This window comes from Colossoma macropomum, unplaced genomic scaffold (genome assembly GCF_904425465.1).
Source record: "Colossoma macropomum unplaced genomic scaffold, Colossoma_macropomum, whole genome shotgun sequence".
NCBI classification, from domain to species: Eukaryota; Metazoa; Chordata; class Actinopteri; order Characiformes; family Serrasalmidae; genus Colossoma; species Colossoma macropomum.
Window position 1 is genome coordinate 12,075,622 of NW_023494791.1, and position 25,392 is coordinate 12,101,013.

The 25,392-nt window shown below is 38.7% G+C and overlaps 2 protein-coding genes across 2 annotated transcripts; one reads left to right on the forward strand and one right to left on the reverse strand.

The window, feature by feature from the left end:
- Positions 1-821: 821 nt before the first annotated feature.
- On the forward strand, positions 822-7,284 carry rrh (retinal pigment epithelium-derived rhodopsin homolog). Its single transcript, XM_036573905.1, has 7 exons — positions 822-1,018; positions 2,203-2,393; positions 2,831-2,930; positions 3,049-3,202; positions 5,372-5,540; positions 5,647-5,825; positions 5,946-7,284. Exons 1-7 carry the CDS (start codon positions 895-897, stop codon positions 6,049-6,051), a joined length of 1,023 nt encoding a protein of 340 aa, XP_036429798.1. The 5' UTR covers positions 822-894; the 3' UTR covers positions 6,052-7,284.
- A 43-nt stretch (positions 7,285-7,327) lies between these two features.
- LOC118810270 (glutamyl aminopeptidase) lies at positions 7,328-23,208 on the reverse strand. The gene is made up of 20 exons (XM_036573904.1): positions 22,286-23,208; positions 20,307-20,448; positions 19,444-19,575; positions 19,216-19,336; positions 18,841-18,995; positions 17,089-17,202; positions 16,742-16,876; positions 16,476-16,541; positions 16,324-16,389; positions 16,042-16,202; positions 14,943-15,025; positions 14,684-14,820; positions 14,544-14,599; positions 13,397-13,547; positions 11,136-11,209; positions 10,845-10,949; positions 9,340-9,513; positions 8,923-9,063; positions 8,207-8,288; positions 7,328-7,905 (listed from the first exon to the last, which is right to left on the reverse strand). Exons 1-20 carry the CDS (start codon positions 22,930-22,932, stop codon positions 7,759-7,761), a joined length of 2,889 nt encoding a protein of 962 aa, XP_036429797.1. The 5' UTR covers positions 22,933-23,208; the 3' UTR covers positions 7,328-7,758.
- Between the last annotated feature and the right edge of the window lie 2,184 nt (positions 23,209-25,392).

A 25,392-nucleotide genomic window follows, 5' to 3' on the forward strand; every position in this document is an offset into this window, starting at 1 on the left:
TTCCAACTTTGTGGCAGCAGTCTGGAGAAAGCCTTTTCTTGTTCCAACATGACGGTGCTCCACTGCACAAAGTGAGTTTCATAAAGACATGGTTTGATGAGTTTGGTGTGGAGGATCGCCAGTGGCCTGTACAGAGCTCTAACCTCAACCCCACTGAACACCTTTGGGATGAATTTGGAATGTCGATAGCGAGCCAGGCCTTCCCATCATTACAAATGCTCTTTTGACTGAATGGGCACAAATTCCCACAGACACACTCCAAAATCTTGTGGAAAGCCTTCTCAGAAGAGTGGAAGCTGTTATAGCCACAAAGAATCGCCAATTCCATATTAATGCCCACGTTTGAAATGGGATGTCCAAAAAGCTTATATAGGTGTGACGGTCCGATGTTTACATACTTTTGGCTATATAGTGTATCTTGATATAGTTTTAGAGCTTTGTGTTTGTCATTTTGCCAAAGCTATACTGAAGTTTTCTTTAGGCTGAGATTGTGTTGTTCTCTCTCTTTCTTAGTATGCAGGTCTGGCACTAAGAATGAAAAGCCTTCATGTGAGGATTAGGCCTGAAACAATGAGTTCCTCAGTGTTCACAAACCAGGCAAAGCCTAATCCTCCCCTCAACTTCACCTAGCCGACCACAGTCACACAATCACCCCACCAGCATTTTCAATGCCTAAACCCCCGAAACCCTTTTTCTCCTCAACAACCCCCCCCCTCACACACACTGTTTACTACTCCCTCTTTTTTTGCAAGTATTGGAAGAAAGCACACACGCAGGACTGAACACAGGATAGACTGCTCCATGCAGCTGTGTGCTGTGAGCTTTAGGCTGGATAGAAGTGAATGTCAGAGAGAGACACAGGACTGACATCTGACAAACGTGCTTTGTGAGGATATGTGTGACAAAGAAATGGGACCTGAACTGCAAAATACCTCGGCTGAAGCTGTTAGCCTTGATGGAACAAGTGCCTTCTCGCAAATGGAACACAACATCGTCGCTGGATATCTTATTGCTGCATGTAAAGAGTAACTGTATCTCTGTATGTTTCTGTACATGTGTATTGTATATGTTGTGCTGCAGTATATATCTATGTAGGGTTTTATGTTTGCACTATGTAAAGAACACATAACTGAAAGACCAAAAACTGCAAGAATTATACAAAGATTTACTCAATTTTATAAAGATTCCTCTCATATATTTTAGATTATGTATTATATTACGGTACTTTGCAAAAGCCAGAGACCACCCTTCTTTTAGCTGTATTACAGCTTCCATATCTTTTCAGAAGACTTCCTTTCTGTTTTTTCAAAGAAAACTGCAGGGATATTTTTCCACACCTCCAAAGTTCAGTCTTAGAAGTTGGTTGCATTTTCTGCTTCTCATGATCCAAATAATCTCAAACACATTCAGTGATGTTGAGGTCTGGACTCTGGGGTGGCCAGTCAGCTGTTCTAAGAACACCAGCAGCTTCTTTGTATAATTGCACATTTTCTGCTTTTTTGTCTATTTGCTTTTCTCAGTAAGAGCTTATTGACAGCTATACATCCTTTCAATCTCATAGTGTTGAGTTGTCTTCTCACAGTGGAAGGATGGACAGAAACACCTGTGGATCTGAAGTAAGAGTGGGGCTTGATTTTCTCCTCTGTCTCAAAGATGAAAGCTTTAAGTGCTGTTTATCTGATGACAGTTTTGGTGGTCTACCAGGCCTTGCATATTTTATTTACAGCTTATTATCTATATAAGTTAATCTGTATCTTTTAACAGTTTTTTCAGTTTTGCAAACTCCTGTATTTTCACTTATTTTCATTAGATTTTTCCCTTCATTATGCAAGTACTTAAAAGTCATTTGACTAGATATTAAATAAATGAAGGGTGGTCTTTAAATTTTGCACAGCACTGTATATACCTAAAATATTAAGGGTCTTTATGTTGGTCCACACTTCAGTTTTTTTCACTCCCATAACCACTCAATAGGTAAATCATTCATAATAGTTACTGAACAATAAGTCTTAAAATTAATAACCGAATAATCAGCCAAGGGGTTAAAGTGCAGTGGTGATTTCTTATCTAACCAGCAGAGGGACCCAGTGAGCTGTCATGTGAGAATAGTATGTGTCTGTGTGTATCTGCCTGCATAATTTCCACTTTTTCACTGTCTCTCTCTCTCTCTCTCTCTCTCTCTCTCTCTCTCTCTGTCTGCAGGTGTGATTAGTTTGTCCAGTAACCTTGTGGTGCTGATGATGTTTGTTAAGTTCAAAGAGTTGCGTAATGCCACTAATGCCATCATCATTAATCTGGCATTCACTGATGTTGGCGTGGCGGGCATAGGTTACCCCATGTCTGCTGCCTCTGACCTACATGGCAGCTGGAAATTCGGTTACACTGGTTGCCAGGTTTGTTGTGCACACACACATATACTCACACATGCATACATATTTACATCATTTCCACACAAATTGAACCGTAATGGCCATTATGTTAGCGCAGACTTGTTGAGTGTGTGAACACAAGCTGACCAACAATTAATATCTTCATGGAGCCACCCTGACTTGTGTGCAGGCCTTTCAGACTTGAGTGTGGAATACATGTGTGTTTGTGTGTGCGTGTGAGCGAGTAAGCATAGAACATGGCATGTGTTCCTAATCTACTTGTTGAGAAATTTTCTCACTGTGAAACAAAACAGAGGCTCATGTTAACTAAGTATGCTCAGAAACTGAAAATGGGCCTTTAAGACTTCTCACAGTAATATATCTTTATGTATTGTAAAGCTTGCGCATCCATTTATGAGTGTTACCCACAGCTGACCTATTGACAGACTTCTCTTTTGTAGATATATGCTGCTCTGAATATATTCTTTGGCATGGCCAGCATTGGACTACTTACTGTGGTTGCCATTGACAGATACATTAGCATCTGCAGACCTGACATAGGTATGAATAGAGACTATAGTGGTCAAATATGAATTATTGATATAGTTGTTTTACATGTTTAGACTGTTCTGGCTGCAGTGTATTTGTTGCATGTCTGGTGCTTCTACTGTATGTATAGGGCAAAAGATGACCACACGCTCATATACACTCCTGATTGTGGCTGCATGGCTGAATGCAGTGTTCTGGTCTTCCATGCCAATCGTGGGCTGGGCTGGATACGCTCCTGATCCAACTGGAGCCACCTGCACCATCAACTGGAGGAACAACGATGCGTGAGTCGTCCTCATACAGGCATCAACTTACTACTAACTTGTACCCATATATTCCTTGTACCCCTTTACAGTGATTCACCCTGTGCCAAAGATTCTTTGTCCCCAGACTTGTTTTTTTGTACTCAGTTCATGATTTCCTTGAACTTTCCTGGCTTTCTGAACGTAACTTAGAGGCTAATAATGATGATGAATTGGAACTCTAATTCTATCAGTCACACAGACACACACGCACATTTTCTGAGCTGCTTACCTTGATTGGTCGCTGGGGTTGCTGGAGTCTATTCCAGTACTCGTTGGGCAGAAGACAGAAAACACCCTGGACAGGTCGCCAGTCCATCAAAGGGCAGACACACACACTCACATTTAGGGCCAATTTAGCATCTTCAATTTGCCTGACTGCATGTTTTTGGACAGTGGGAGGAAACCAGAGCACCCGGAGAAAACCCACGCAGACACAGGGAGAACATGCAAACTCCAGGTCGCTCCAAAGGACCCTGGTTGTCCGGCCAGCCAATCAAACCCAGTCAATTTTTCAAAATTTCTCAATGATAAAAGGGTTAAGATGTGAGATGTGTTAAGAATTGTTTGATATGAAATGCTCCATTCTAGGGAAACTCACTGTATCAGAATGTGTTCACACATATGCTGTCTGATATCTGACACATTGTTTTATGATAGTTTTAAGATAATATTTTGGCCTAAAATGTGTTTTTTTTTTTAATCCAATCATGGCAGAGAGGTACATACAGGGTGTCGAAAGGCAAAGTAGCACCCAAAGAAAACTTATTTTTTTTCCAGATTTAGAACTATTTTAACATCATGAAAATTACATATAAAACTCAGGAGATGTGCGTAGATTCACTGGTCATGTTGGATAGTAAATAAAATGCTATATTTGCATTGTAGACATAATGGTTTCTAGTTCCTTTCACCACCACAGTAAAGAAATCTGGCTTTGTAAGTTTCTCTGCAATGGAGCATTTCACATCAAAACACTCTGGATGGCTTTGCTAATAACTGAGATATGCAGAAATTTTGAAAAAGCAGTGGAATCCCCCTTTAAGATCTTATTTGAAGGAATAGTTTAGCAAAAAAGATGAAATATACACAATTTCCCCTTACCTCAAAGTTGGCTTCTTTAGTTTTGCACTGAAGCTATGAGGATAATATAGCCATGGTTGAGATGTTGAATCTGTGTTCAGTCCAGGTTACATTTTACAAAGGCAGTATTCATGATACAGTTACTTTTTTCAGGAAAATACTTTTAGAATACCTCAAATATTTAGCTACTAAAATAAAATAAAATAAATAAATAAATAAAATCTTTAAAAAAAGAAACACTGTCCGTGTTTGGTTAAGAATCAGTCTGGTTAAAATCAGTGCATGGCATGTAGCTAACACAGAAAAAGTAAAGAGCAGCATTCGAGTGTCTATAACGTCCAAAAAAAACCCACAATACGCAGAGCATTTTTAGTATATTTACACTTAGAATGACAACTTATAAAAACACAAACGACATGTGTATATAGCTTTTATGAGGATCCTTTGATACATTTACTGAAAGCGCCCCCCTTTTGCTGAGTTCATGTAACAGTGCTTCTTGGAGGATTATGAAAGCAGGCGATTAGGAAAAAAACGAACAAAAAAATTGATAAGAATTGCAGTACTTCATTCAAATGATAAGCAAATTTTGTTTTATTAAACAAATTATCAGAACAACTAGTAACAGCAAGGAACAATGTGAATAAAGTGTGAGTAAAAAGTACAGCAGGAGAGGTTTTCCCACATACCCTGTCAAGATGTATTCTAAATGTATTCTGAACATATTTGTTTTTTGTGTATTGTAACAGAATAAGTTAGTTTATACATTTAGGACAGCCATCACTATTTTTCAAAGTACTCTGCCCAACTGTAAATATAGCTAACAAGTAATGAATGAATAGACCCCACAAATTAACATAAACTGCATGCTCATATCTTCCCATGTCTCAAACAGCATCCAGTTAGATAATCTCAAACAAATGTGCTTATGTGGTTTCTGACACTATGACAAACTGTATTAAAAACATACCAGTATGGGAAAATTCAGAACACTAACTGGCAGGTTAAAGCTTTCATTATGTGGCTGCTACATTAACCTTTTAATAAATGTGTTCCTCTTCTCTTCAGGTCCTTCATCTCCTACACTATGGCGGTGATTTCTGTTAACTTCATTGTACCACTGTCGGTCATGTTTTACTGCTACTACAATGTTTCAGTCACCATAAGGAGGTACAAGGCCAGCAACTGCCTGGACAGCATCAACATAGATTGGTCAGATCAGATGGATGTCACTAAGGCAAGCAGCACGTATTGTAGTATTTAGTTCTAATTACTGCTTTGTGTATTTGTTCATTCTGTTTGAGGTCATTGCTGTCAGTATAATATGCAACTGTGGCCTGCAGATGTCCATTGTGATGATTGTGATGTTCCTGGTGGCCTGGTCTCCATACTCCATAGTGTGTCTCTGGGCATCGTTTAGTGATCCCAAAAAGATTCCTGCACCAATGGCCATCATCGCCCCGCTTTTCGCAAAGTCTTCCACCTTCTACAATCCCTGCATCTATGTGATCGCAAACAAGAAGTAATGTCACTCTCCTCCTCTCTTCTTCAAGGACATGAACTCAGAAAAAGTATTATGATGCCCTTATTCCGCCCTAATATTTCATGTATGTAATCACTGTGTTTGCTTGGTTTGTTTTAGATTCAGAAGAGCTATAATAGGAATGCTACGATGCCAGACCCGTCAGCGAATCACCATCAGCAACCAAGTCCCCATGACTGCTTCTCAATCACCTCTCAACCAATAGATGATGACCTGTGGTAGTGCCTACGCACAGCTCCTATCATGCCCTCTGCTCAGCGCTGGACGCTGTTCCTGTCCTGCACCATTATGACACCGTAACAGTCTCATTTGGATTTAAAAGGCCCCAATATGGTTGTTTGCTGTGAAACATACCAGCAGCTCAGCAACTACTGGTGTTAAGCTTAATGCAGAAGATTTAATAAAGTCTTGGCTTTATGGTGTAAAGTCTGTTGTTGTTTTTTGGGCCTATTGTATGCAATCATTTGTTGCTCAAGCTGTATTCCTTTACACAGATGGTCACGTACACTGCATAAAATGATATCTTGGGAAGTGAAAACATCTTAAATGTAGTTTAAGTATCTAATCTTTCTAATTATGAGATTGTTGTAAGAATTTTACAATATTACATAACTTATTTCTAGACAATTTTACTTTTTAAGCAATTTTATCTTATGAAAGTGTCTCATTCGCTTGGCAGATCGTTTTACTTGTTTCATGCATTATTTCCTGACATAAGCAAAATTATCTGCAATATTTCTTGAAACAAGTAAAGTGATCTGCTAATGGAATGAGACACTTTAATAAGACAAAATTACTTAAAACAAGTAAAACTGTATAGAAATAGGTTGAATAATCATATATTATTCTCATGACAATCTCATAATGAGAAATTTTAGATATATTGACTACATTTAAGATGTTTTTACTTACTATCATTTATTGCAGTGCAGCAAAGGTTAATTATACCAAATACTCAAAGATTTACTTAAAATTACTTACAACAAGTGAAAAACGTCTAGAAATAAGATAAAGGCCCGATATCATGGAAAACCATGTTTTCTTGCTTTTTAGAAATTTCGAAAGAGATTAATATTATATGTAAACATTTTGAAAGTTTTAAAACAAGCCATTCACTCCTCAGTCCATACAGTTTGTACATGGAAACTTATTTGCAAAAACAGCCTGTTTTCAATTAAACTGAATTCATGAAGTCTTGATAAACTAAAACATGTAACATTACGTATGTCTGCCTATTCAGCCTAAAGCAAATAACCAGAGCATAGCTCATTTACATATATAAGTCTTAAAGTACCATATTCAATTACTATGAAATGATGTATTTTGATGATAAATCTAGTTTATTACAGCTTAACACACTGTGTATACAGTAGTTACCTTGTAATTTAAATTTATACAAGCACAGTTGGCAACTGGCAACTAACTGGCAGTGATATTTTTTACAGTGCATGTAAAACACAGCTATGAATACACTACACAAATTTGTAGTGACATTCTTTAATCTTTGTACACAATCAGTAGGTCAATACTCTGTATATGAAAACTGATGGAGCAATGAAAACGGCAGTCGTCTTCATCATTTTACCATGAACATTCTGAACACTTCATCTATAACATACATTTTTCAGCATCTTAAATAACAAATGTACAGTTCTTTTTGCATAATTTATATATATCAGCATCCAAGTATTCATGTCCAAGTATGCTTCATATGTAATCTCAAAAACTACACAGCTGTACTTCGGTTAGCTCTGTAATGAATGCTTGTTGTGCCATTAGCCCTGATGAATTAAGTGTACGGGTTCATGATTTCAGTTTGTATTCACATTAAGGTAAATGTTGTGGAGAAAAAACGGCATGATGTACGAGGAGACAAAGGGAGTGTTTTGATGAAGCGTGTTTGTTGACGTGTTTAGGACACGTTGGCCTCTAGCCAGACCCGGATCTCTTCTTGGTTACGCTTCACCCACTCAATATTGTTCTTCACTGTCTCCAAAGCCTGTTTTCTGGGCGTCTCTCCCGCTCCAGCGTTCGGGGTCAGGGCAAAGAAATGCTCCATCTGAAAAGAGGTAGAGTTTATTAGTAGAAACTATCAAGGACACAACTCTGCAAAGCAAACTAGATAATGAAACGTAGCCAATTTCTGAGCCAACGTGGCTTCAGAGGTTCAGAACCTTTACTTTTTTTTTCTACACACTGCACATTTTAGTGACAGAAGACCATTCCTAACTGGAGTTGTATACTTTAAACTCCATTAAACAGCTGCTTTTCATAAACACGTGACTGTGATTGTGTTCTGTTACTCCTCTTTATCCCGTTCTCTCTGTGTACACTCAGTTACCCTGGCCTGTGAGGATTACCTTCCACAGCTGCAGCTCTGTGTTGTATGTAGTACTGATTCTGGTAAGCAGACGGCCCAGGTTCCTGTCAGTGATACCAAATCTGCAACAGATAAGTTTTACACAGATAAGCCGCCCATAAAATAACAACACAGCAAACATCTAGTTTTATTGGCCAGCTTATCTGCTCATTGTTAGCTTGTTGTTAATGTGACGCAGTTGGCACCTAATTTATTAGCTCTGTTCAGAGGTGGGTAGCAACTAGTTCCATTTACTCTGTTACATGTACTTATGTAAAACTTTGGAGAGTTTTCTAATTCTAAGTACATTCACACTGAGTTTCTAACTCATTTGTTGTGTTCAGTTTAATTCTCTTCTGTGTGTAACAGCGCTTGGACTTCTTTGCTTTTGCACACTTCTCCTTTCTAAGGCTCCGTATTTTATTTTAGACCTAAAAGATTCTAGAAAAGAAGAATAGCAACCAACAAACTTTGGTTCCTATGCTGATAGATGTTGCACTAAAAAGTCCTACAAACAGACCTTGACATTTTTGTGCACTGATACTTTCTTCTTTCAATGAATGAAACTACTTTAGTGAAAAAAAATCATTCTGATATTTAAGTGTAGGTTAAGGCTACTTTACCCACCTCTGCAGTAACCCACTTAATAGATATACATATATATATATTTTTTGCAAGTAAAAATTCAGAATTCAGGTTGCAAAAGTTTCCACTCACCTGTTCACGAGGTAGTCCCAGTTGAGTGTGACCCACTCCCATGCCATGCTTTGACCATACTTGTTGAAGGACACGTATCGTATAAGAGTGAACACATCCTGACTCCGTATAATGCTCTCATCCTTAGTCGCCTCCAAAAGCCTGTTGGAAAACAAAAATTATCTATGTTGATAATGTTCTAAGGCTGAATCTACACTACATTTGTAGCATTCTGACAAGAAGCTACAGATTAACTACTGCAACCTTGTCAGCATAAACGCCACTCATGTCTGAAAACCCTATAAACCATTTGACAGAATTATTGCCCTCTCTGTTATCCTCATTCAACCTCATTTAATTTTACTGCTGCCTCAGTAATGTTGTAAAATCGCTTATGTAATTTTAGATTACATTGTGTAGGCTGAGAGGTGTTTTTACCTGTTGAGGAGTGTGACGTCTTCTATGGAGGCCAGGCCGTACAGCAGCTTGTCTTTCTCCTGCGCCAGTGGGGCACTGAGGTACCTCTGGAACATAATCTCCCAGCTCTCAGGTGTTCCTGCGTTCTTCATCCCGTATCTATACACCAGCAGCCTCAGGTTCACCGGCACACTGCTGCACTCAGAAACAGGTCATCTTGATTATTAATGATCATTGAATACATTGAATGTAATCATTTTTCATTATTCTCAGTTATTAATCTGAGGAGAATTCCAGCAATTTTTCCAAATGTCTTCATAATTAAATGGTTGAGGTGTAAACAAAGTCCTTCAGAGTGGACTGATGTGAAATATTCAATTCTAGTGAAACTTATCAGAATTGTTGACAATGGAGGTGATAAGAAGCAGATGTCAGAGGAGATTACTGCCAGAGAGTTATCACATTAAATGGTTATGAATATGCTGCCTGATGCTTGAGACTTTGTTTTATGACACGTTTGAGAAGGTTTTGGCCTAAAACGTACTTTTTTAGACACATTAACTGCAGAGTGGTACATGCAGGGTGTTTTCAGATTTACCACAATTTCACCATTATCAACATCACATATAAAAACTCAGAAGGCATGTGTAGGTTCACAGGTCAATAAAATGGTTATATCTGCATTGCAGACCCCTGGTTCCTATCACCACTACTGTAAATAAATCATAGTTGGCGAGTTTCTCTAGAATGAACACAATTTTGAAAAGAAATTTAGAAAAATCAGTGGAATTTCCTTTTTAAGAGATATATTTCAGGAATTATTATGAAATATTCTCTATGTATGAAACTAATATGTAAGTTTTGTAGTTATGAGAGGTAGGACCTGAAGCATGTGCCCACATGTGCCCTTAGGGTTTAACCCTTCAAGAGCAATTACTATTGTTTTGTTATACTATTTAAACGTAATTACACTATTACATGATCAATTACATAGTTAGTTATGCAGTTAGTTCTTCTGTTTATTTTGATGTCCACAAACAACAAACACATAACAAAAATGTATAGGATGGACTTTTCTGTAAGCAATTATTTTTCAATAATTGTATATTTTAAAATTTTATTTTACATTTAAAAATATCTCTTCTTCTACTTGTGAACATAAAGGTATTGATGTAAGGTTTAGAATTTGTATTTTTCACAGAATTAATTTGCTTGTTGTATGAAGTATGAGTGAGAAATAATATCAAATTACACCATGCTTTGATTAAGGGATTAATTACATGTTGATTACATTGTATTATTACATTATATTGATTATATTGTGCTCTGTGTATATGTGCACTGAAAAAATGGTTCAAGGTTTATTAAGTGTCAAGTGAAAGTACACAAAGAAAATACATTACATCACCACAATTGCCTTTTTTTCCATTTACTTGTTTTGGCAATCAGTGTAGTCACGTTATACATTTTGTTCATGTGCATCCACTTGACACACTTGTTCTGTGTGTTTAATTCTCCCACTGTACCTGAGTGTTCCATCAATCCACTGTTTAAAAATAGAGGAGGCATTATCAAGGATCTCTGTATCTTCCATCTGGCAGGCAATGCCCAGAACCGTCTCCCTCAGCAGACTAGCCAAGAAACACACAACGGTTAATGTCTGTTTGCGATTCAGGTACAGTACACACACATGCAAAGCATTCGCTGTCTGTCCATGTCTGACACGTCTGTTTAGTTTTACAAGACTAATGAAAATCAAGAGTGTGAAAGGTGACCTTGGCCGACTTTACCGGACAGGCCAGCCAAACAACACGCACCGTTCTATTTGGTCGCCCGTGTCATCCCAGCCCAGATCTCTGGAGATCCTCTGCACATGGTCACGGAAAAGTTTCTGCACATGATAAATGTTTAGTGATGTTTAGTGTCTTGCATTCACACTGGAGTAATCTTTAGTTAGACTAGCGTTGCTATTCTGCCATTATCTCAGCTAAAACAACACATATAATATTCACATGCATGTTAAAAGGAACTCACTTTGGATTGTCTTAATTATATCATATGTAAATATTCAGCTGAAATTGAGTATGTATTCATCAACCCACAGTGTTGTTTGTCTTCTGAAAATTCAGACCATTTCTATAGTTTTTTCCTAACGCATGTGCACTCTTTTATATTGCTGCTGTGACTCTGCAGTGTCTTTCGAGATTAATAAGGTTTCTGTGTATATATGTATGTAATATACACAGATGAGCCAAAACATGACCACTCACAGATGAAGCGAATAACATTGATTATCCTTGATATATTACACAGTAAGTGCACAGTTGATTCTCATAGCAGATGTGTTGGATGCATGGAGAAATGGGCAGACATGAAGACCTGAGGCTTCACCAAGGGCCAAATCATTATGGCCAGACCACCAAGTCATAGCATATCCCAAATGGCAAGGCTTGTGGGGTGCTCCCAGTCAGCAGTGGTGAGTACCTATCGACAGAGGTACGAGGAGTCAGCGCACCACGAAGTGCCGACAGGGTGTTGGGCACCCAAGGCTCATCGATGAACAAGGGCCACAAAAGCTATCACGTCAGGTCCAAAACGACAGAAAGGCTACAGTGGCATAAGTGACAAAAGCCGAAGACCAGTCAGAGCACCCATGCTAACCCCTGTCCACTGTCGAAAGCACATATAATGGACATGCGAGTGTCAGAACTGGAACTTGGAATGGAATGGAAGAAGTAGTGGAAGAAGGCCGCCAGGTCAGATGCGTCCTGTTTTCTTTTATATTACATGGGTGGCCAGGTGCATATGTGCCGTTTACCTAGGGGAATGATGTCACGAGGATACACTGTGGAAAGAATCTAAGCCAGTGGAGGGAGTGTGATGCTCTGGGCAATGTTCTGCTGGGTTCAGGCATTCATATGGACGTCAGTTTGACATGTGCCACCTACCTAAAAAGCACTGCGGATCAGGTACACCGTTTCATGCGAGTGGTATTCCCTGTTGTCAGTGGCCAGCAGGATAATGTGACCTGCCCCGCTGAACACTTTGTTCAATAGGGAGGAACATAACACAGAGCTTAAGTTCCAAATTCTCCAGTTCTCAATTTGATCAAGTATCTGTGGGAAGAGCTGGGACAACAAGTCTAATCTATGGAGGCTCCACCTCACAACTTACAGGACTTAAGGATAAATTGCCCCAATTTTTCAAAATCTCTAAATAATTCAGTCATTGAGATGCAAACAAAGTCATTCAGGGTGGTTTGATGTGAAATGGTTATGATTGTAGAGAAACCTACAGGATTTCTTTACAGTGGTGGTGATAGGAACCAGGGGTCACAATGTCAACAACACACAAATATTGATTTTACTTACAATTCCAAACCACCAGTGAACTGTACATGCCTTCTGAGTTTTATATGTAATGTTGATGATGGCAAAATAGTCATAAATCTGAAGAAATAAGTTTTCTTTGGGGACTATTTTGCTTTACGATGCCCTACATGTACCCTCCATCCTGAATGGATTAAAATAAATGGATTAAAACACATTTTAGGCCAAAACCTTTTCACAAAACTATCATAAAACAATGTCTCAGACCTCAGGCAGCATATATGTACCTACTTCATGTAATTGCTTTCTGTGAGGGAGCTTTCAGAGGCATTAACCACTTAAGATGTCTGGTTTCTGTCACTACCACTGTGAATAATTTTGACTTGGCAATTTTCTCTAGAATGGAACATTTCACATCAAACCACTCTGAGTAACTGTGTTTACATCTCAACCATTTAATTATGTAGAGTTTTTGAAAAATTGATGGGAGTTCCCATTGCAGGATTTGCTGCTAACGTCCAGGTTCCAGAAACCACAGGGAACCTTCCAAGGTCTCGTAGAGTCCATGCCTCTGTGGCTTGGAGCTGTTTTGGCAGCATGCAGAGGACCAACAGCATATTAAACAGCTGCTTAATGTTTTGGCTCATTGGTGTATATGTATTTATAGTGCAGTTGGGAGTTTCCTTATAATTTACTTTGCCAATCTGTTCAACAGAGAATACATAGTGGCCTCAGAACAGAAGGCTCACCTGAAATTTAGGGTAGAGCTCAGAGTCCGATGCCAACATGTCCCTCACGTAGGCTATAGAGGAAGAGACCCGGGACCACACAATATAGTTTTCCTCATCGGCCAGATATTTGGTTAAGTTGAATGCATTCCCATAATTCACAATGTCAGCCCTGTTGAGACACATTGTTAAAGAAAATTCAGTATACTGGTAGATTACACCTCAAATTGGAATTACACCAATTTTTCCAAATTTCTGCATAATTCTATATTTGAGATGAAAACAAAACCATTAGGAGTAAATTAATGTGAAATGGTGCATTGTAGAGAAACCTATCAACTCCAATTTTCTTTACAGTGGTAGTGACCGGAACCAGGGGTCGCAATGTCTACAACATAAATATAGCTTTTTTATTTGCTATCCAAAATTACAAGTGAATGTACGCATGTCTATATGTAATGCTATAATAACAGTAGAATAGTGATAATCTTTTTTTTATATACTATTTCACCTCACAGCACCTTGTGTGTACCTTCAGTGTATCATTTTAGGCTAAAACCTGTTCTTAAAACTATCGTGAAACACTGTCTCAGGCATCAGGCAGCGTGTTTGAAATAATTTTCTGTAGTAGCTTTCTGTGAGGTAGCTTTTAGGGGCAAACAAGGGCTGCCCAAAGTGTGAGCCACAGGCCAAAGTTGTAACTTCTTCTGAATTTTCTTTTTGTATTTCAGCAACGAAATATAGTGTCATGTTATAAAATATATTTTTTAATTATATTTTATATCTTTATTTGTGTACTGTGTTGTATTTTTGACCCATGGTCCACTATATAAATCACACTTTGGCAAACTGAGAACTATAGTTTGGGCACCTCTGCATTAAACACTTCCAATCACCACCACTGTGAACAATCCAACTCTGTAAGTTTCTCTATAGTGATAATATAAGTAATATTTACATCTCAACAACTGAATTACACAGAAATTTAAAAATCAGTGAAACTGCCCTTCAAAATCTAATTTTACTATTTAAAATGTAAAAACTATTTAAAAATAGTAATATCATGAATTTACTTGATTCAAATTGCCACACAAATAAAATGTATGTAAACATGTGAATCACATTTAATGTACATATTTAAATCATGTTTCTCTTAACATGAATATACCTTGCCAACGCAAATACATCATCAACATAACCGCTTCTATCTGCTGCATCGAACACCTGAAAAAAAGAAAAAGAATTTGGAGAATGCGCATTGGCAGCCATAACCATTAAATATATGCTGTGTAAAACACGAGACAGTACCCTGTAGTCTGTTAGAAGCTGCTGGCTGATGGCATTCCACATGTTGTCATCGTGATTGACACGGTAAAAGCCCATGTGCTCTTTGTTCACTTTGATCAGTCCATCAGTAGAAGGTGAATAGCCATCAATAAGTATCTCTGGACAAAGAGCACAGAGGAAACATTAGACTTCTGCCAATACCCATTAAGGCATTTAGAGCTGCTATCATATAATTAATATGTGTAACAACATTTATGAAGACTGACTGTGTATGACTCACCTGAGTCTGCATTGTTAAACATGATGGTGCTGCTCTTGTTAGAGGTCAGTGAGTGCCACTGTACAGGAATGGTCCATTTGTAGCTGTAAGAAGATCAAGCATTGATAACCTCTAAAGAAAAACACTGCATGAAACACTGCCTCTTTTGAAAATCTAGAGTTTTAGGGCTTAGCTGAATTTAAGGCAGGTCTAGCAAAATGTAGAATATCCATTAGGAAATAGTAATGTTTGCTTTAATTGGTAAACCAGAGATGCATAATAGGGCATAAATTATAAGGATATGGACAAAATTCTAGCATTGCGATTCTATATGCTACATATATTTTGACTAATATTCGCCTTGCAGTATATTTTAAATGCATCAGTGAATTAATAATGTGACATAGTCATAGGCTATATAGGTTTGTGTGTGTGTGTGTATGTGTGAAAACTTTTATACCAAAATGCTGTATATCAATTTGTAACAGTTGAGGATATAATGACTTTTTGAAAAGAATAACAGTTGTTGTATGATGGATTTTTATTTCTCTAATAAATGTGGTCTATATCCCTTCATATATATTATACATTACTGCTTCTTCATTCCAATGGAACAAATAAAGCAGCACAGTTTTGGCTGTTGGACTAACAGCAGAACCCGTTTACAGGCACTGTGATTTGTCCTCTATTGCCTCTGTGAGTGTTTTAATTTCTGCAGTGACCTAAGAATGCATGTTGATTTTGTACGGCAGGACTCTGCGTTTCAATGTGTTGGTCAGGTGTTTTAACAGTTTATGCATTGAGCTTACTTGCCATACTGCAAGTGCTTTATACAGACTCTGTTCAATATCACTGAAGTTACTTTCCCTCTGATAAGGTGATTTAGGCTATCAGAAAAACCTACTTATAGTTTTACTGCAGGTAGCATTTTCTGATAAGGTCATTTAGTCTATCAATATATCCTACCTGCAGTTTTATGTAGAAAGCTACCTATAAATATGTAGGACATTAGGGAGGACAATTAGTCAGAACCCCCGGGCGTTTTCATTTGCGTTCTTTGTGTCGTCTGTATTGATAAATGTCTAATGAATAATCCAGTGAAACAGCAGAGAAGGCTTACCCCAGAGGACTGCTGGGCTGGGAGGGATCAGCATTGGGGTCGAGGAGAAACCTCTGCTGGGTGAGTTTAGACTCTGTGTTTGAGCTGATAAGGTCCAGCACTGGGTAACCCATCTGTTTGGTCCATGTGTCCATGACGTCCGCTACATTTACTCCACTTACCTAGTAATGATACGGATTACAGGCACACATGCTTTTGTATGGTACTTAACTCTTGCAATAAACAACACAAAAAACAACAACATTTGGTTTTCTCATGCTTATCAGTAGAAGATAACTGTACCTCAGCCTGGGCTTTCCAAAAATCAGATGTCTTGGCATTCTGGAAGGTGTGGTCTTTCAGATATTTCTGTTGAAAATAGTAAGGTTATGACATGAGTTTTGGATTAACAAAGGTTATACAGATACAAATAATAAAAAGTGTCCTTTGTTTACCCGGCAGCCGTCTCTAAACATGTCTCGACCAATCCAGCTCTCCAACATCCTCAAAATAGATGCTCCCTAAAAATACAGAGATAGCAGTCTGACACAAATGGCATTTTGTACAACTCATTATCATACAAATAGCATTATCGTACTGTTTTTCCAAGCAATTATGGGTCAACATGTGTGATTAATCATAAGAAACCGTGCTTAATGATGAAAAAGAGAAGAGGTATTTTTTGGATAACAAGAGCAGCGAATTTGTTCCATAAGCCCACCTTGCTGTATGAGATGGCATCAAACACAGAAGTAATCTCAGCTGGCGTAGATACGTCCACGATGATGGGATGAGAAGAGAGGAGAGCATCATCAACCATGACAGGAAATACATCATCAAGGAGCATGATGTCACGCTGGTCAGAGCAAAAGCAATTAAACATTTTTAGAAGCAGTAGCCAGAATCCTATATGATATTCATAAAGTTTACATACAGAAAAGCATTAATGTCTGTTTTGTTCTACATATATTAAGATGCAATCTTAAAAATAACAGTTCCAAAATAAAGATACCCATCTCATTTACAAAAATGCTTCCTTTGAAAGGAGGTTCTCTGGGGGATGCTCACCATTTCCCAGGTGGGCTCAGCCTGCTCCACACCAACATACTCAAAGAAGCTGGCAAACCCTTCATTCAGCCACAAGTCATCCCACCAGTCCATAGTGACAATATTCCCAAACCACTGCAGATGAAACACATCATGTAGCAATGACTAGTAATCCAAATACTATACATTATTTCACATACTGTTCATCACATGTGACAAATCGACTGGGAACAATAGATAAAGGCCTTTCCACAAAATGCTTTTGAACAAACACACAGACTAATGAATTGTGGTTTTGTGACATGCCACTGCTGTCACACTGGCTTTTTTCACTGTGCTGCGGCTATGGTCTCATAAAATATGTGTAATGTCAATTCCAGAATAATCTCTGAAAATTAAACACTTTATGGACACCATTTGTGTCCAACAACCTTTGACTTGTTCATAAAAAATAATCTGCCTAATCAGATCTTTATCAGTGTACTGGTGTGATACAAAGGTCATAACGTTATCTCATGAGACACATCAGGCATTTAATCGTAAAAGGTTTGATGAGTAACTGAGAGTTATGTGAGGCTTCTCCATCTGACTGGCTCATTAAACGGGAATATGAGTGAATCTTAGATAAAGGAACATGCAATTCTGGTATATTATGCAATTCTAATAAAACAAGACATGTTTTTCAGTACAGTGTACACTTTTTATGCAAGTGGAAGCTCCAACAAACAATCAAGTGCACAGTTGCGAATTGATATTTACCACTTAACACCGGTTAGTCAATATCCAGATTGTAGTTGCTGTGTCAGATGTAATGCGGAAGCCACTGGGCTTATAAAATGCTTTGCCGAAAACAAAACAAATTTAGGAGGCACTCTATGATGATGAATAGGATCGAACACTTTAAACATTTCCTAGCCTTCTAAATCATTCTCTCGACGGGTTTTCTGACCCCTTAAGCTGTAAAGGCCGTAGCACGCTCACCCAACATTCCCCAGCAATCACCAACATGTTAATGTTGTCACAAGCCAAATGAACCAGTGTGACTGGGGGAAAGCATTGTAGAACAGGATAATTGGAGGGAAAACACTGTACAACAGTGATTAATGAGGAAGACATTCTAGAACCGTGTGAATAGGGGAGAACATTCTACAACAGTCTGAGTGGAATAGGGGGTTCTAGAAAAATGTGGATGTGAGAGAACATTCCAGAATGGTCTGAATAGAATACAACATTCTAGAACAATATGAATGGGTGTATTACATTGTAGAAGAGTGTGAATGAGTGTTCAACATTCTAGAACAACGTGAACAGTGACACCTGAAAAGGTCTGATTGAGGGCATTTTAAATCAGTGTGAATGGAGAGAACATTCTAGAACAGTATGAATGAGGAGAACATTCTAGAACAGCCTGAATAGAGTAGGAGGTTTTAGAACAATGTGAAAGGAGAGAACATTCCAGAACAGTACAAATGGGGAGAACATTCTAGAACAGTGTGAATGTGAGAAGTATATTCTAAAACAGTGGTTGCCAATGGGTTAGAACATTATAGAACCGTGTGAATAGGGGAGAAGGCTCTACAGTCTCCCAGCAATCACACACAGGTATGGCACACCAACCAAACTTTTGGGTGTGGTTTGAAGGAGAACATTGGCTCAGTAAATTGTATCAGTTTCAATAGCTGGTGAATAATTTATACTAGCTAATGCATAATAATCTCAAGATTAATAACCAAAAAATAAACCTAGGGTTCAAAGGGTTAAACAGTTGCTAACCTGGTGTACAAGCTCATGAGAGATGACACTGGCTACACGCTGCTTGTTGTATGAGGAAGACTCTGCCTCATCATACAGCAGGTTGGTCTCTCTGTAGGTGATCAGCCCCCAGTTCTCCATGGCTCCTGTGCCGAAGTCTGGAATTGCTATCTGGTCTGCAAAGGGAAATGATATTTCTTGCGTGTTTACTTTACTGACGCAGTAGAGATGGATTATATTTGATAGTGCTTCCAAGTATTTGCTCAGAAAATCATGGCTAAAACTAGTCAACATGCTGAATGTAACATTTCCTCTACTAAAGCAGGCCTCTATGATTCAGACCAAGCTAATTAAGGGGAACATGAAAATCATCGTAAGTCTGTGAGACACACTTACCGAGTTTATCAATGGAGTAATTCATGTCAAAGTATTGCTCAAAATAGTCAAAAATGATCTTGGTGGTGTTTGCAGCATATACAGCAGTGTGTTTCTGTGAAGGCTGGACGTAGATCCTCAGCTGCAGGATAAGATGAGAGAATAAACAGATGTTGTGTAGGTTTTTAGTCTTGCCTATAGCAGAAACATGCACTTGTATAAAAAGCTTGGAGAAAAGAGTATGCTTACAGGAACTCCTCTTGCAGACATCCGCTCCTCAAAAGTAAACTGGTGCACTGCAAAACATACTAAGTAGGTGCTCATCTTGACTGAGTTTATGAAAGAGGTTTTTGTCCTCTTATCATCCACATCCTCTATAATCTGTAAGAGGGAATGAGTGAGTACAAAGAGCAATGTTAGTGTTTTTGACAAACCGGTCAAAATCAACTATTAAGCACAAATTATTCAGTTTCTGAGGAGATTAGATATAAGATAATCCACTTGCATGAGAAGAGGGAGTCTAAGCATAATAAGTGAAAAAACAGGAGTTTCTAAAATCAAAGATCAATATATAGATTACTGTGCAACACTAACTGGCAGATTAACAGCACTTAAAGCTTTCATCAAAAGACAACCCAACACTATGAGTCTGAAAGGATGTGTAGCTGTCAAGAAGCTGTAAAGAAAATGTGCAAATCAAACAAAGAAGCTGCTTGAGTTTTTTAGAACAATGGACTGACCACCCCAGAGTCTAGACCTTAACATCATGAATGTTTTTGGGATTATCTGGATTGTGAGAAGCAGAAAACAACTGAACTTTGGAGGAGTGGAAAATAACCCTGCAGAATTCTTTAAAAAACTAAAAGCAAGTCTATCGAAAAGAACTGAAGCTATAATAGAGGCAAATGGTGGACACACTAAATATGGAAAAAAATCATTTTGTATTTAGTTTTTGAGGCTCCTGTTTAATTTTCTGTGATGTATCTTTGCAAAAACTTTTTTGTTGGTCCTGAAAATAAAAACACACACACACAAACTTTTACAACACAAGTTTATAGCTAGAAACTGAAACCGGAGTCTCTAAAAAAGTGTTCTGAGCTTGTGCAGCATACCTCTACTGGCATGTTGGAGAGGGCGTTATAAGTCTTGTCGTGGGTGATGGAGATTTTGTACGTGGCCTTTTTGTTCGGCTCATCAAAACAGGGGAAAGATTTACGAGCGTCGGTGGGTTCGTGGTCCGTGGCTGCAATTTTTCTGTAAGAGATCATTTGGGACTCGTAAAAGCTGAAAGTCAGTTTACATTTCCCTCAAAAGCCTCCCACATGGAGAAAGCTCCACCACAATGGCACCTTTTCATTAAAATCTAATGAAGATCGATTAACATTAGATTAAATCCAGTGCCTGTTTTTCCAGAGTGCAATAGAAGAGATTTCTGGAAACTGCTGGTGAATCTAAGAAGTGTCTTAAACAGTAGGCGTGCGTCTTTTACTTGTCAATTTTAGACATATACTGCACAGTAGTCATACTGCTCTAGTAATTTATCACCACTGCTACACTACTATCAAGCTATGCGCCTATTCACACAACCCAGGAAGGAGAATCCAATGGCAGGCAATTGTAGTGATCCAAGTTGTGCAAACCTGTAAATCAGCATAAGATGAGTGTGCTGACAACGTTCTGGAAATGATCCCTGAGATTTCCCAGCATTGAAGCCTTTTGGAACACTTTATATGTATAAGACCTTCTGTAGCACAGAAAGGTCTAAGAAGTTCCAACATAGCTGAGATATTGCGACTAAATAACATATTTTACCTCAACTCTGTGTACCGTATTTCACTGCGCTGTGGTGGATTTCTCACCCGTTCTTAAATCAGATATTAAGGAGCCAATATCTACATTCCTAACCAAGAAAACACTTCACTATCATGTGCCTTGCATGCTTTTGGGATTTTGCAACCCCTGATGTTGCTCAAGTCACAATGCAGCATAAAAACATTAACCTAACCTCAGTCAATTCAACCATGTGAAAATAACAATTTGCAAAATACAATGTTGATCTAGGACTAAACGCACCATACTGGAGAGATTGGCTGGAACAGCTCACTGTCTGCGGCATTCGTTTTGGAGCCTACAACCCCTGCTGCTACAGAATGCGACCCTCAGCCCGTCTTTCATGTGTGGTCCTCCCTCTGATCTGGGTTATGATCTCTGCTCCTACACACTAATGCTCCTGTAAGGAATGCAGAGTGACCCTACGCAGTTGGTCAGACTCTTTTCTCGTCTGTTTCCATGCTGAGCATTCAGAGATGCTGTTACGTAAGAGAGTACGATGAAAACACTCAGAACTATTTTTAGGAGAGGGTGATTTATGTCCACCTCTAGCACACTCTGTGTTGGAGGATATGGAATAGAGGTGATTATTCATCGAGTCAGCAAGATAACATTAAGGCTGCTGCTATCTAAGTTGCAGGCTCACAGAGTCTCCATATTAATGAGCACCTGACTGACACCATTAGCGAACGGCTCAGAATTAACACCAAATGTCATACTTTGAAATGCTAACAGTGTTGATACAGATTAAGTTCACATTCAGCTCTGCAAGGTTTGCATTACTTTATTCATCAAGATTTTATTTCAAGGCAGCTATTGTTGAATTGTTTTAGTGTCTATTTTCTAGGCTTTTAAACAGCATCTTGTGTCTAGTTCAAAGTCTGAAGTAGTGACAGGGCTTTTAAATGATATTTACTGTTGTTGGCTATTTCTTCCTAAATAAAGGACTGAAAGGACTACTGGGTTTCCCATTGTTCCTGTGTATATTTGTATGGGTTTAGAGAGTAAAGTAGAAGTACTGAGTAGTGAAATTACTGTAATGTATCAACACGGTTGCTATCAAAATGAAAAAAAAAAAACATTGTTAATGTAATATTTTGTTGGCCATTTGCAAATGAGTTTGGAGTGGGTCAGTTTTTTCAGTGTAGGCCTAATCAAGATTTTGGCTTGGATGTACAGTTATACGAAGAATCTTCAATTGGTATAGAACATTTAGATCATATCGAGTTTCTTTAAGCTTTAAAAAAGAAACAGGACTGACCTGATCATGCCATCCTCCTCATAGGTTGTCATATAGAAGCCAACCAGAGAGCCGTTGAGCCATCCCTGGAAGTGCAGTGTGAGGATGTAGTATTCCTCATCAATCGTGGCCTTCAGTTCCTCTGCGGCCTCCACCACCACATACTCCTGTGGAGTGTATTCAAAGCACTCCTTCACTCCAACAGTGCTGGTTCCATCTGCCCTGCTGAGCTGCAGAGTGGGCACCGCTGTGACGAATGTTTCCCGGATGTGCAGCCACAGGTGAGTGCTGGGCTGGGTCAACTTCAAGTGAATAGCCACAGTGCCGGTGTAGATGTCCGTGACCAGGTCAGGCTCCATGTGCAGGTCATAGTGGAACGGTATGATGTGGTCAGGCAGACGAAAGTTGGTCCAGCCACCGTTGGTGTTGTCAGAAGGCTGGCAAGGACCTCTGTCTGGAGACGGGGTGGATGTTGGGATGGCTGTTGGGGCGGCTGTTGGGGATGCTGTCGGCTTGGTCTCCTCTTCTGGAGAGGAAGTGTTCTGGCTCAGTCCCACCCCGAGCCCCACTGCAACACCTGTCACTATGACGACGGCACAGATGATTGCAGCATGTTTCCCCTGGATACAGTAGCGCTTCTCTTTCTTCTCTAAGTCGAAACTTTCCATGGTGGGCAGTCAGAAGCAGATTATTCACGCTCAACTTTCACTCTACTCACTGACTCTTCCCTATGTAGCTATACAGACTCACTCACTCGACTGACATTGAACTCCACTCTCCCTTGAACTTCCTTATCCCTCCCAAGAGAGAAAGCAGCTGCGACTGGCTATATCAGAGCTGTGCACGCTCTCACTCATTCATCAAATTAAACCCTCCGAACTTGCATATCACTACAATTAGGCTTCAAAAATAGTAGATTTACCCTAAACAACCTTTTTAAAATACGCAAGCACACAATACAGTCCAAATGTCCAAATACGGGGATCCACTGGCTGAAGTTAATCTGAAGATTAGTCTTCAGTGGCATTCACACACAGGAGCCCCAGAATTCATACCCTCGTCTTGTTAATCAATCACCTACACAAGTTAATCAGCAATCGAGAAGAGTGATCACGAGACAGGTTTATGAGGGAGAGCAAGAAAAGAAAAGGATGAGAAAAAGAAAGGATAAGAGAGAAGAGTGGAGAAGGAGAAAGTGGAGAAGAAAAAGAATAAGAGGAGGGGGCTTAAAGGAGGGGAGTGGCGAAAGTTGCTGCGCTTTAATATGTGACCACTGGGGTTACCACAGTCCTAAAGGTAGACTTTTGTAGTGCAGCTGAAGTCTCAAAATTCTCAAGGTGTTTTCAGTATGTCTAGACAGAGTTATAAACATGACCCTACGAATACGAATGGACAAATAAAGTCCCACGTCTGTGCAAAACCCTTAATTACAGCAAAGGAAACGAGGTACAAAGCAGTTGCTGTTAGGACCTCTTGTAAATAGTAATCTCTGCTGAACTCCTTCATTATGTCTCAGTCATGATTCCAGTCAATTGCAGGTTGTCTAACTTGTATCATTTACAGGCTCTACCACGCTGCTGGGATTTGAGCGCACTCTGGTCTTGGGTAAGAATAATAATAATAACAATAATAAAAATAATAATGCATCGCTTACTAGGCTAAAAAAGAGAAAACTGATTCAGTTTCATTATATTCACAATAAATAAACACACTACACTAAGGTAAAAGAAATTCAAGTCAAAATGGAATATGTGAAAACTCAATATAAAAGCTAATTTCTCAGATATTTCAAGTCAAAGAACAGTTAATGTGTTTCCAATGAAAATGTAAAAGAACCCAGTTTTATGTCAGCTGAAAGGCAATTCGGCATGAGGGGAAGTTCTGTCACTTTTGTTTTGTGTACTTTAAGGACCCAAGAGACATATTCTGGAATAAGGATAGGGACACTCTGCTATATGAGAGGTGGAGGTTTATTCTCCCCTCACAACAATTTATATGTCAACAATAAAAATTAAAAATAAACTGCAATATTTTACCACATTAAATCACTTTATTCCTCTGAATAATCTTCAACAGAAAATAACTAATTTGTTGCAGATGGTGTGTAACTTTTTTTCATTACAGCACACATAACCTCCACTTTCCCCTCCTGAGTGCCATACTTAATCCCTGAAATCATTTCATATGCCATTTTTTGGCGATGATTGAATAGATGTGTTGTTTGTACTGTCTTTATTCCTGCATTTTTAGAACTGTTTAAAACTTGGACAAGCCTCCACTGAGGAAAAATGACCTTAAAAGGTGGAAAAAAAGTCTAAAAAGATGAATCTGACAACAGTAAGTTTTATCCAACTATAAGCACATGCACACAAATGTGAGCAGCATGAAGACCACGATCTTTAGATCTTGTATTTTATATTGCAGCTTGTAAAAGAACACACACAGCCAACCACCTCAAACACCAAACACACCAATGCAATGTAATTATTTATGATTATTGTTTTCCATAATTGCATGCTGAAATCAATCTGTGGATCTTTATAGCAGGCTGTAGATGTGGAGAAGCGATATCTATCTCAGAAGTGCAATCTCATCTCACCTTTACTCTCTAAGATGTGACAGGGTGAAATAAATGACAGTCAGAGAGACAGAATACTGGCTAGAGTCACTCTAATTCTCCAAGTCTACAGACAGACACAGCATATTTTTCTCACTGCAGCAGTCTAGCTTGTAGTAGTTGTATTCCTCTCATGTACATAGACTGATAATTAAAGGATGGAGAGAGAGGATAAGGTTCAGGGATACCTGTGCATTTAAGCATTTAACATGAATGAAGCTATGATTAGTGGCCAAATGCTGTATAATTTTGTTCATTCTGTATTTGCTCATGAAGAAATTAAGTCATTCGGTCATGTTTTTGAAAAATGCTCGTTAAACTGTTTGTATGTCATTTGCTGAGTGTGAATGCAGTAGCCTGTGTTTTAAACAGAAGCTATACTCAGTGGTAAAAATGCTGTACAATGACATTCTCAGTGTGTTTACATATAAAGAAATTTTGTATTTTTTAATAAGCTCATTAAATGTCTTCTTTCATTCTTCAAAGCAGTAATTCTTTTTGTTTCATCCTA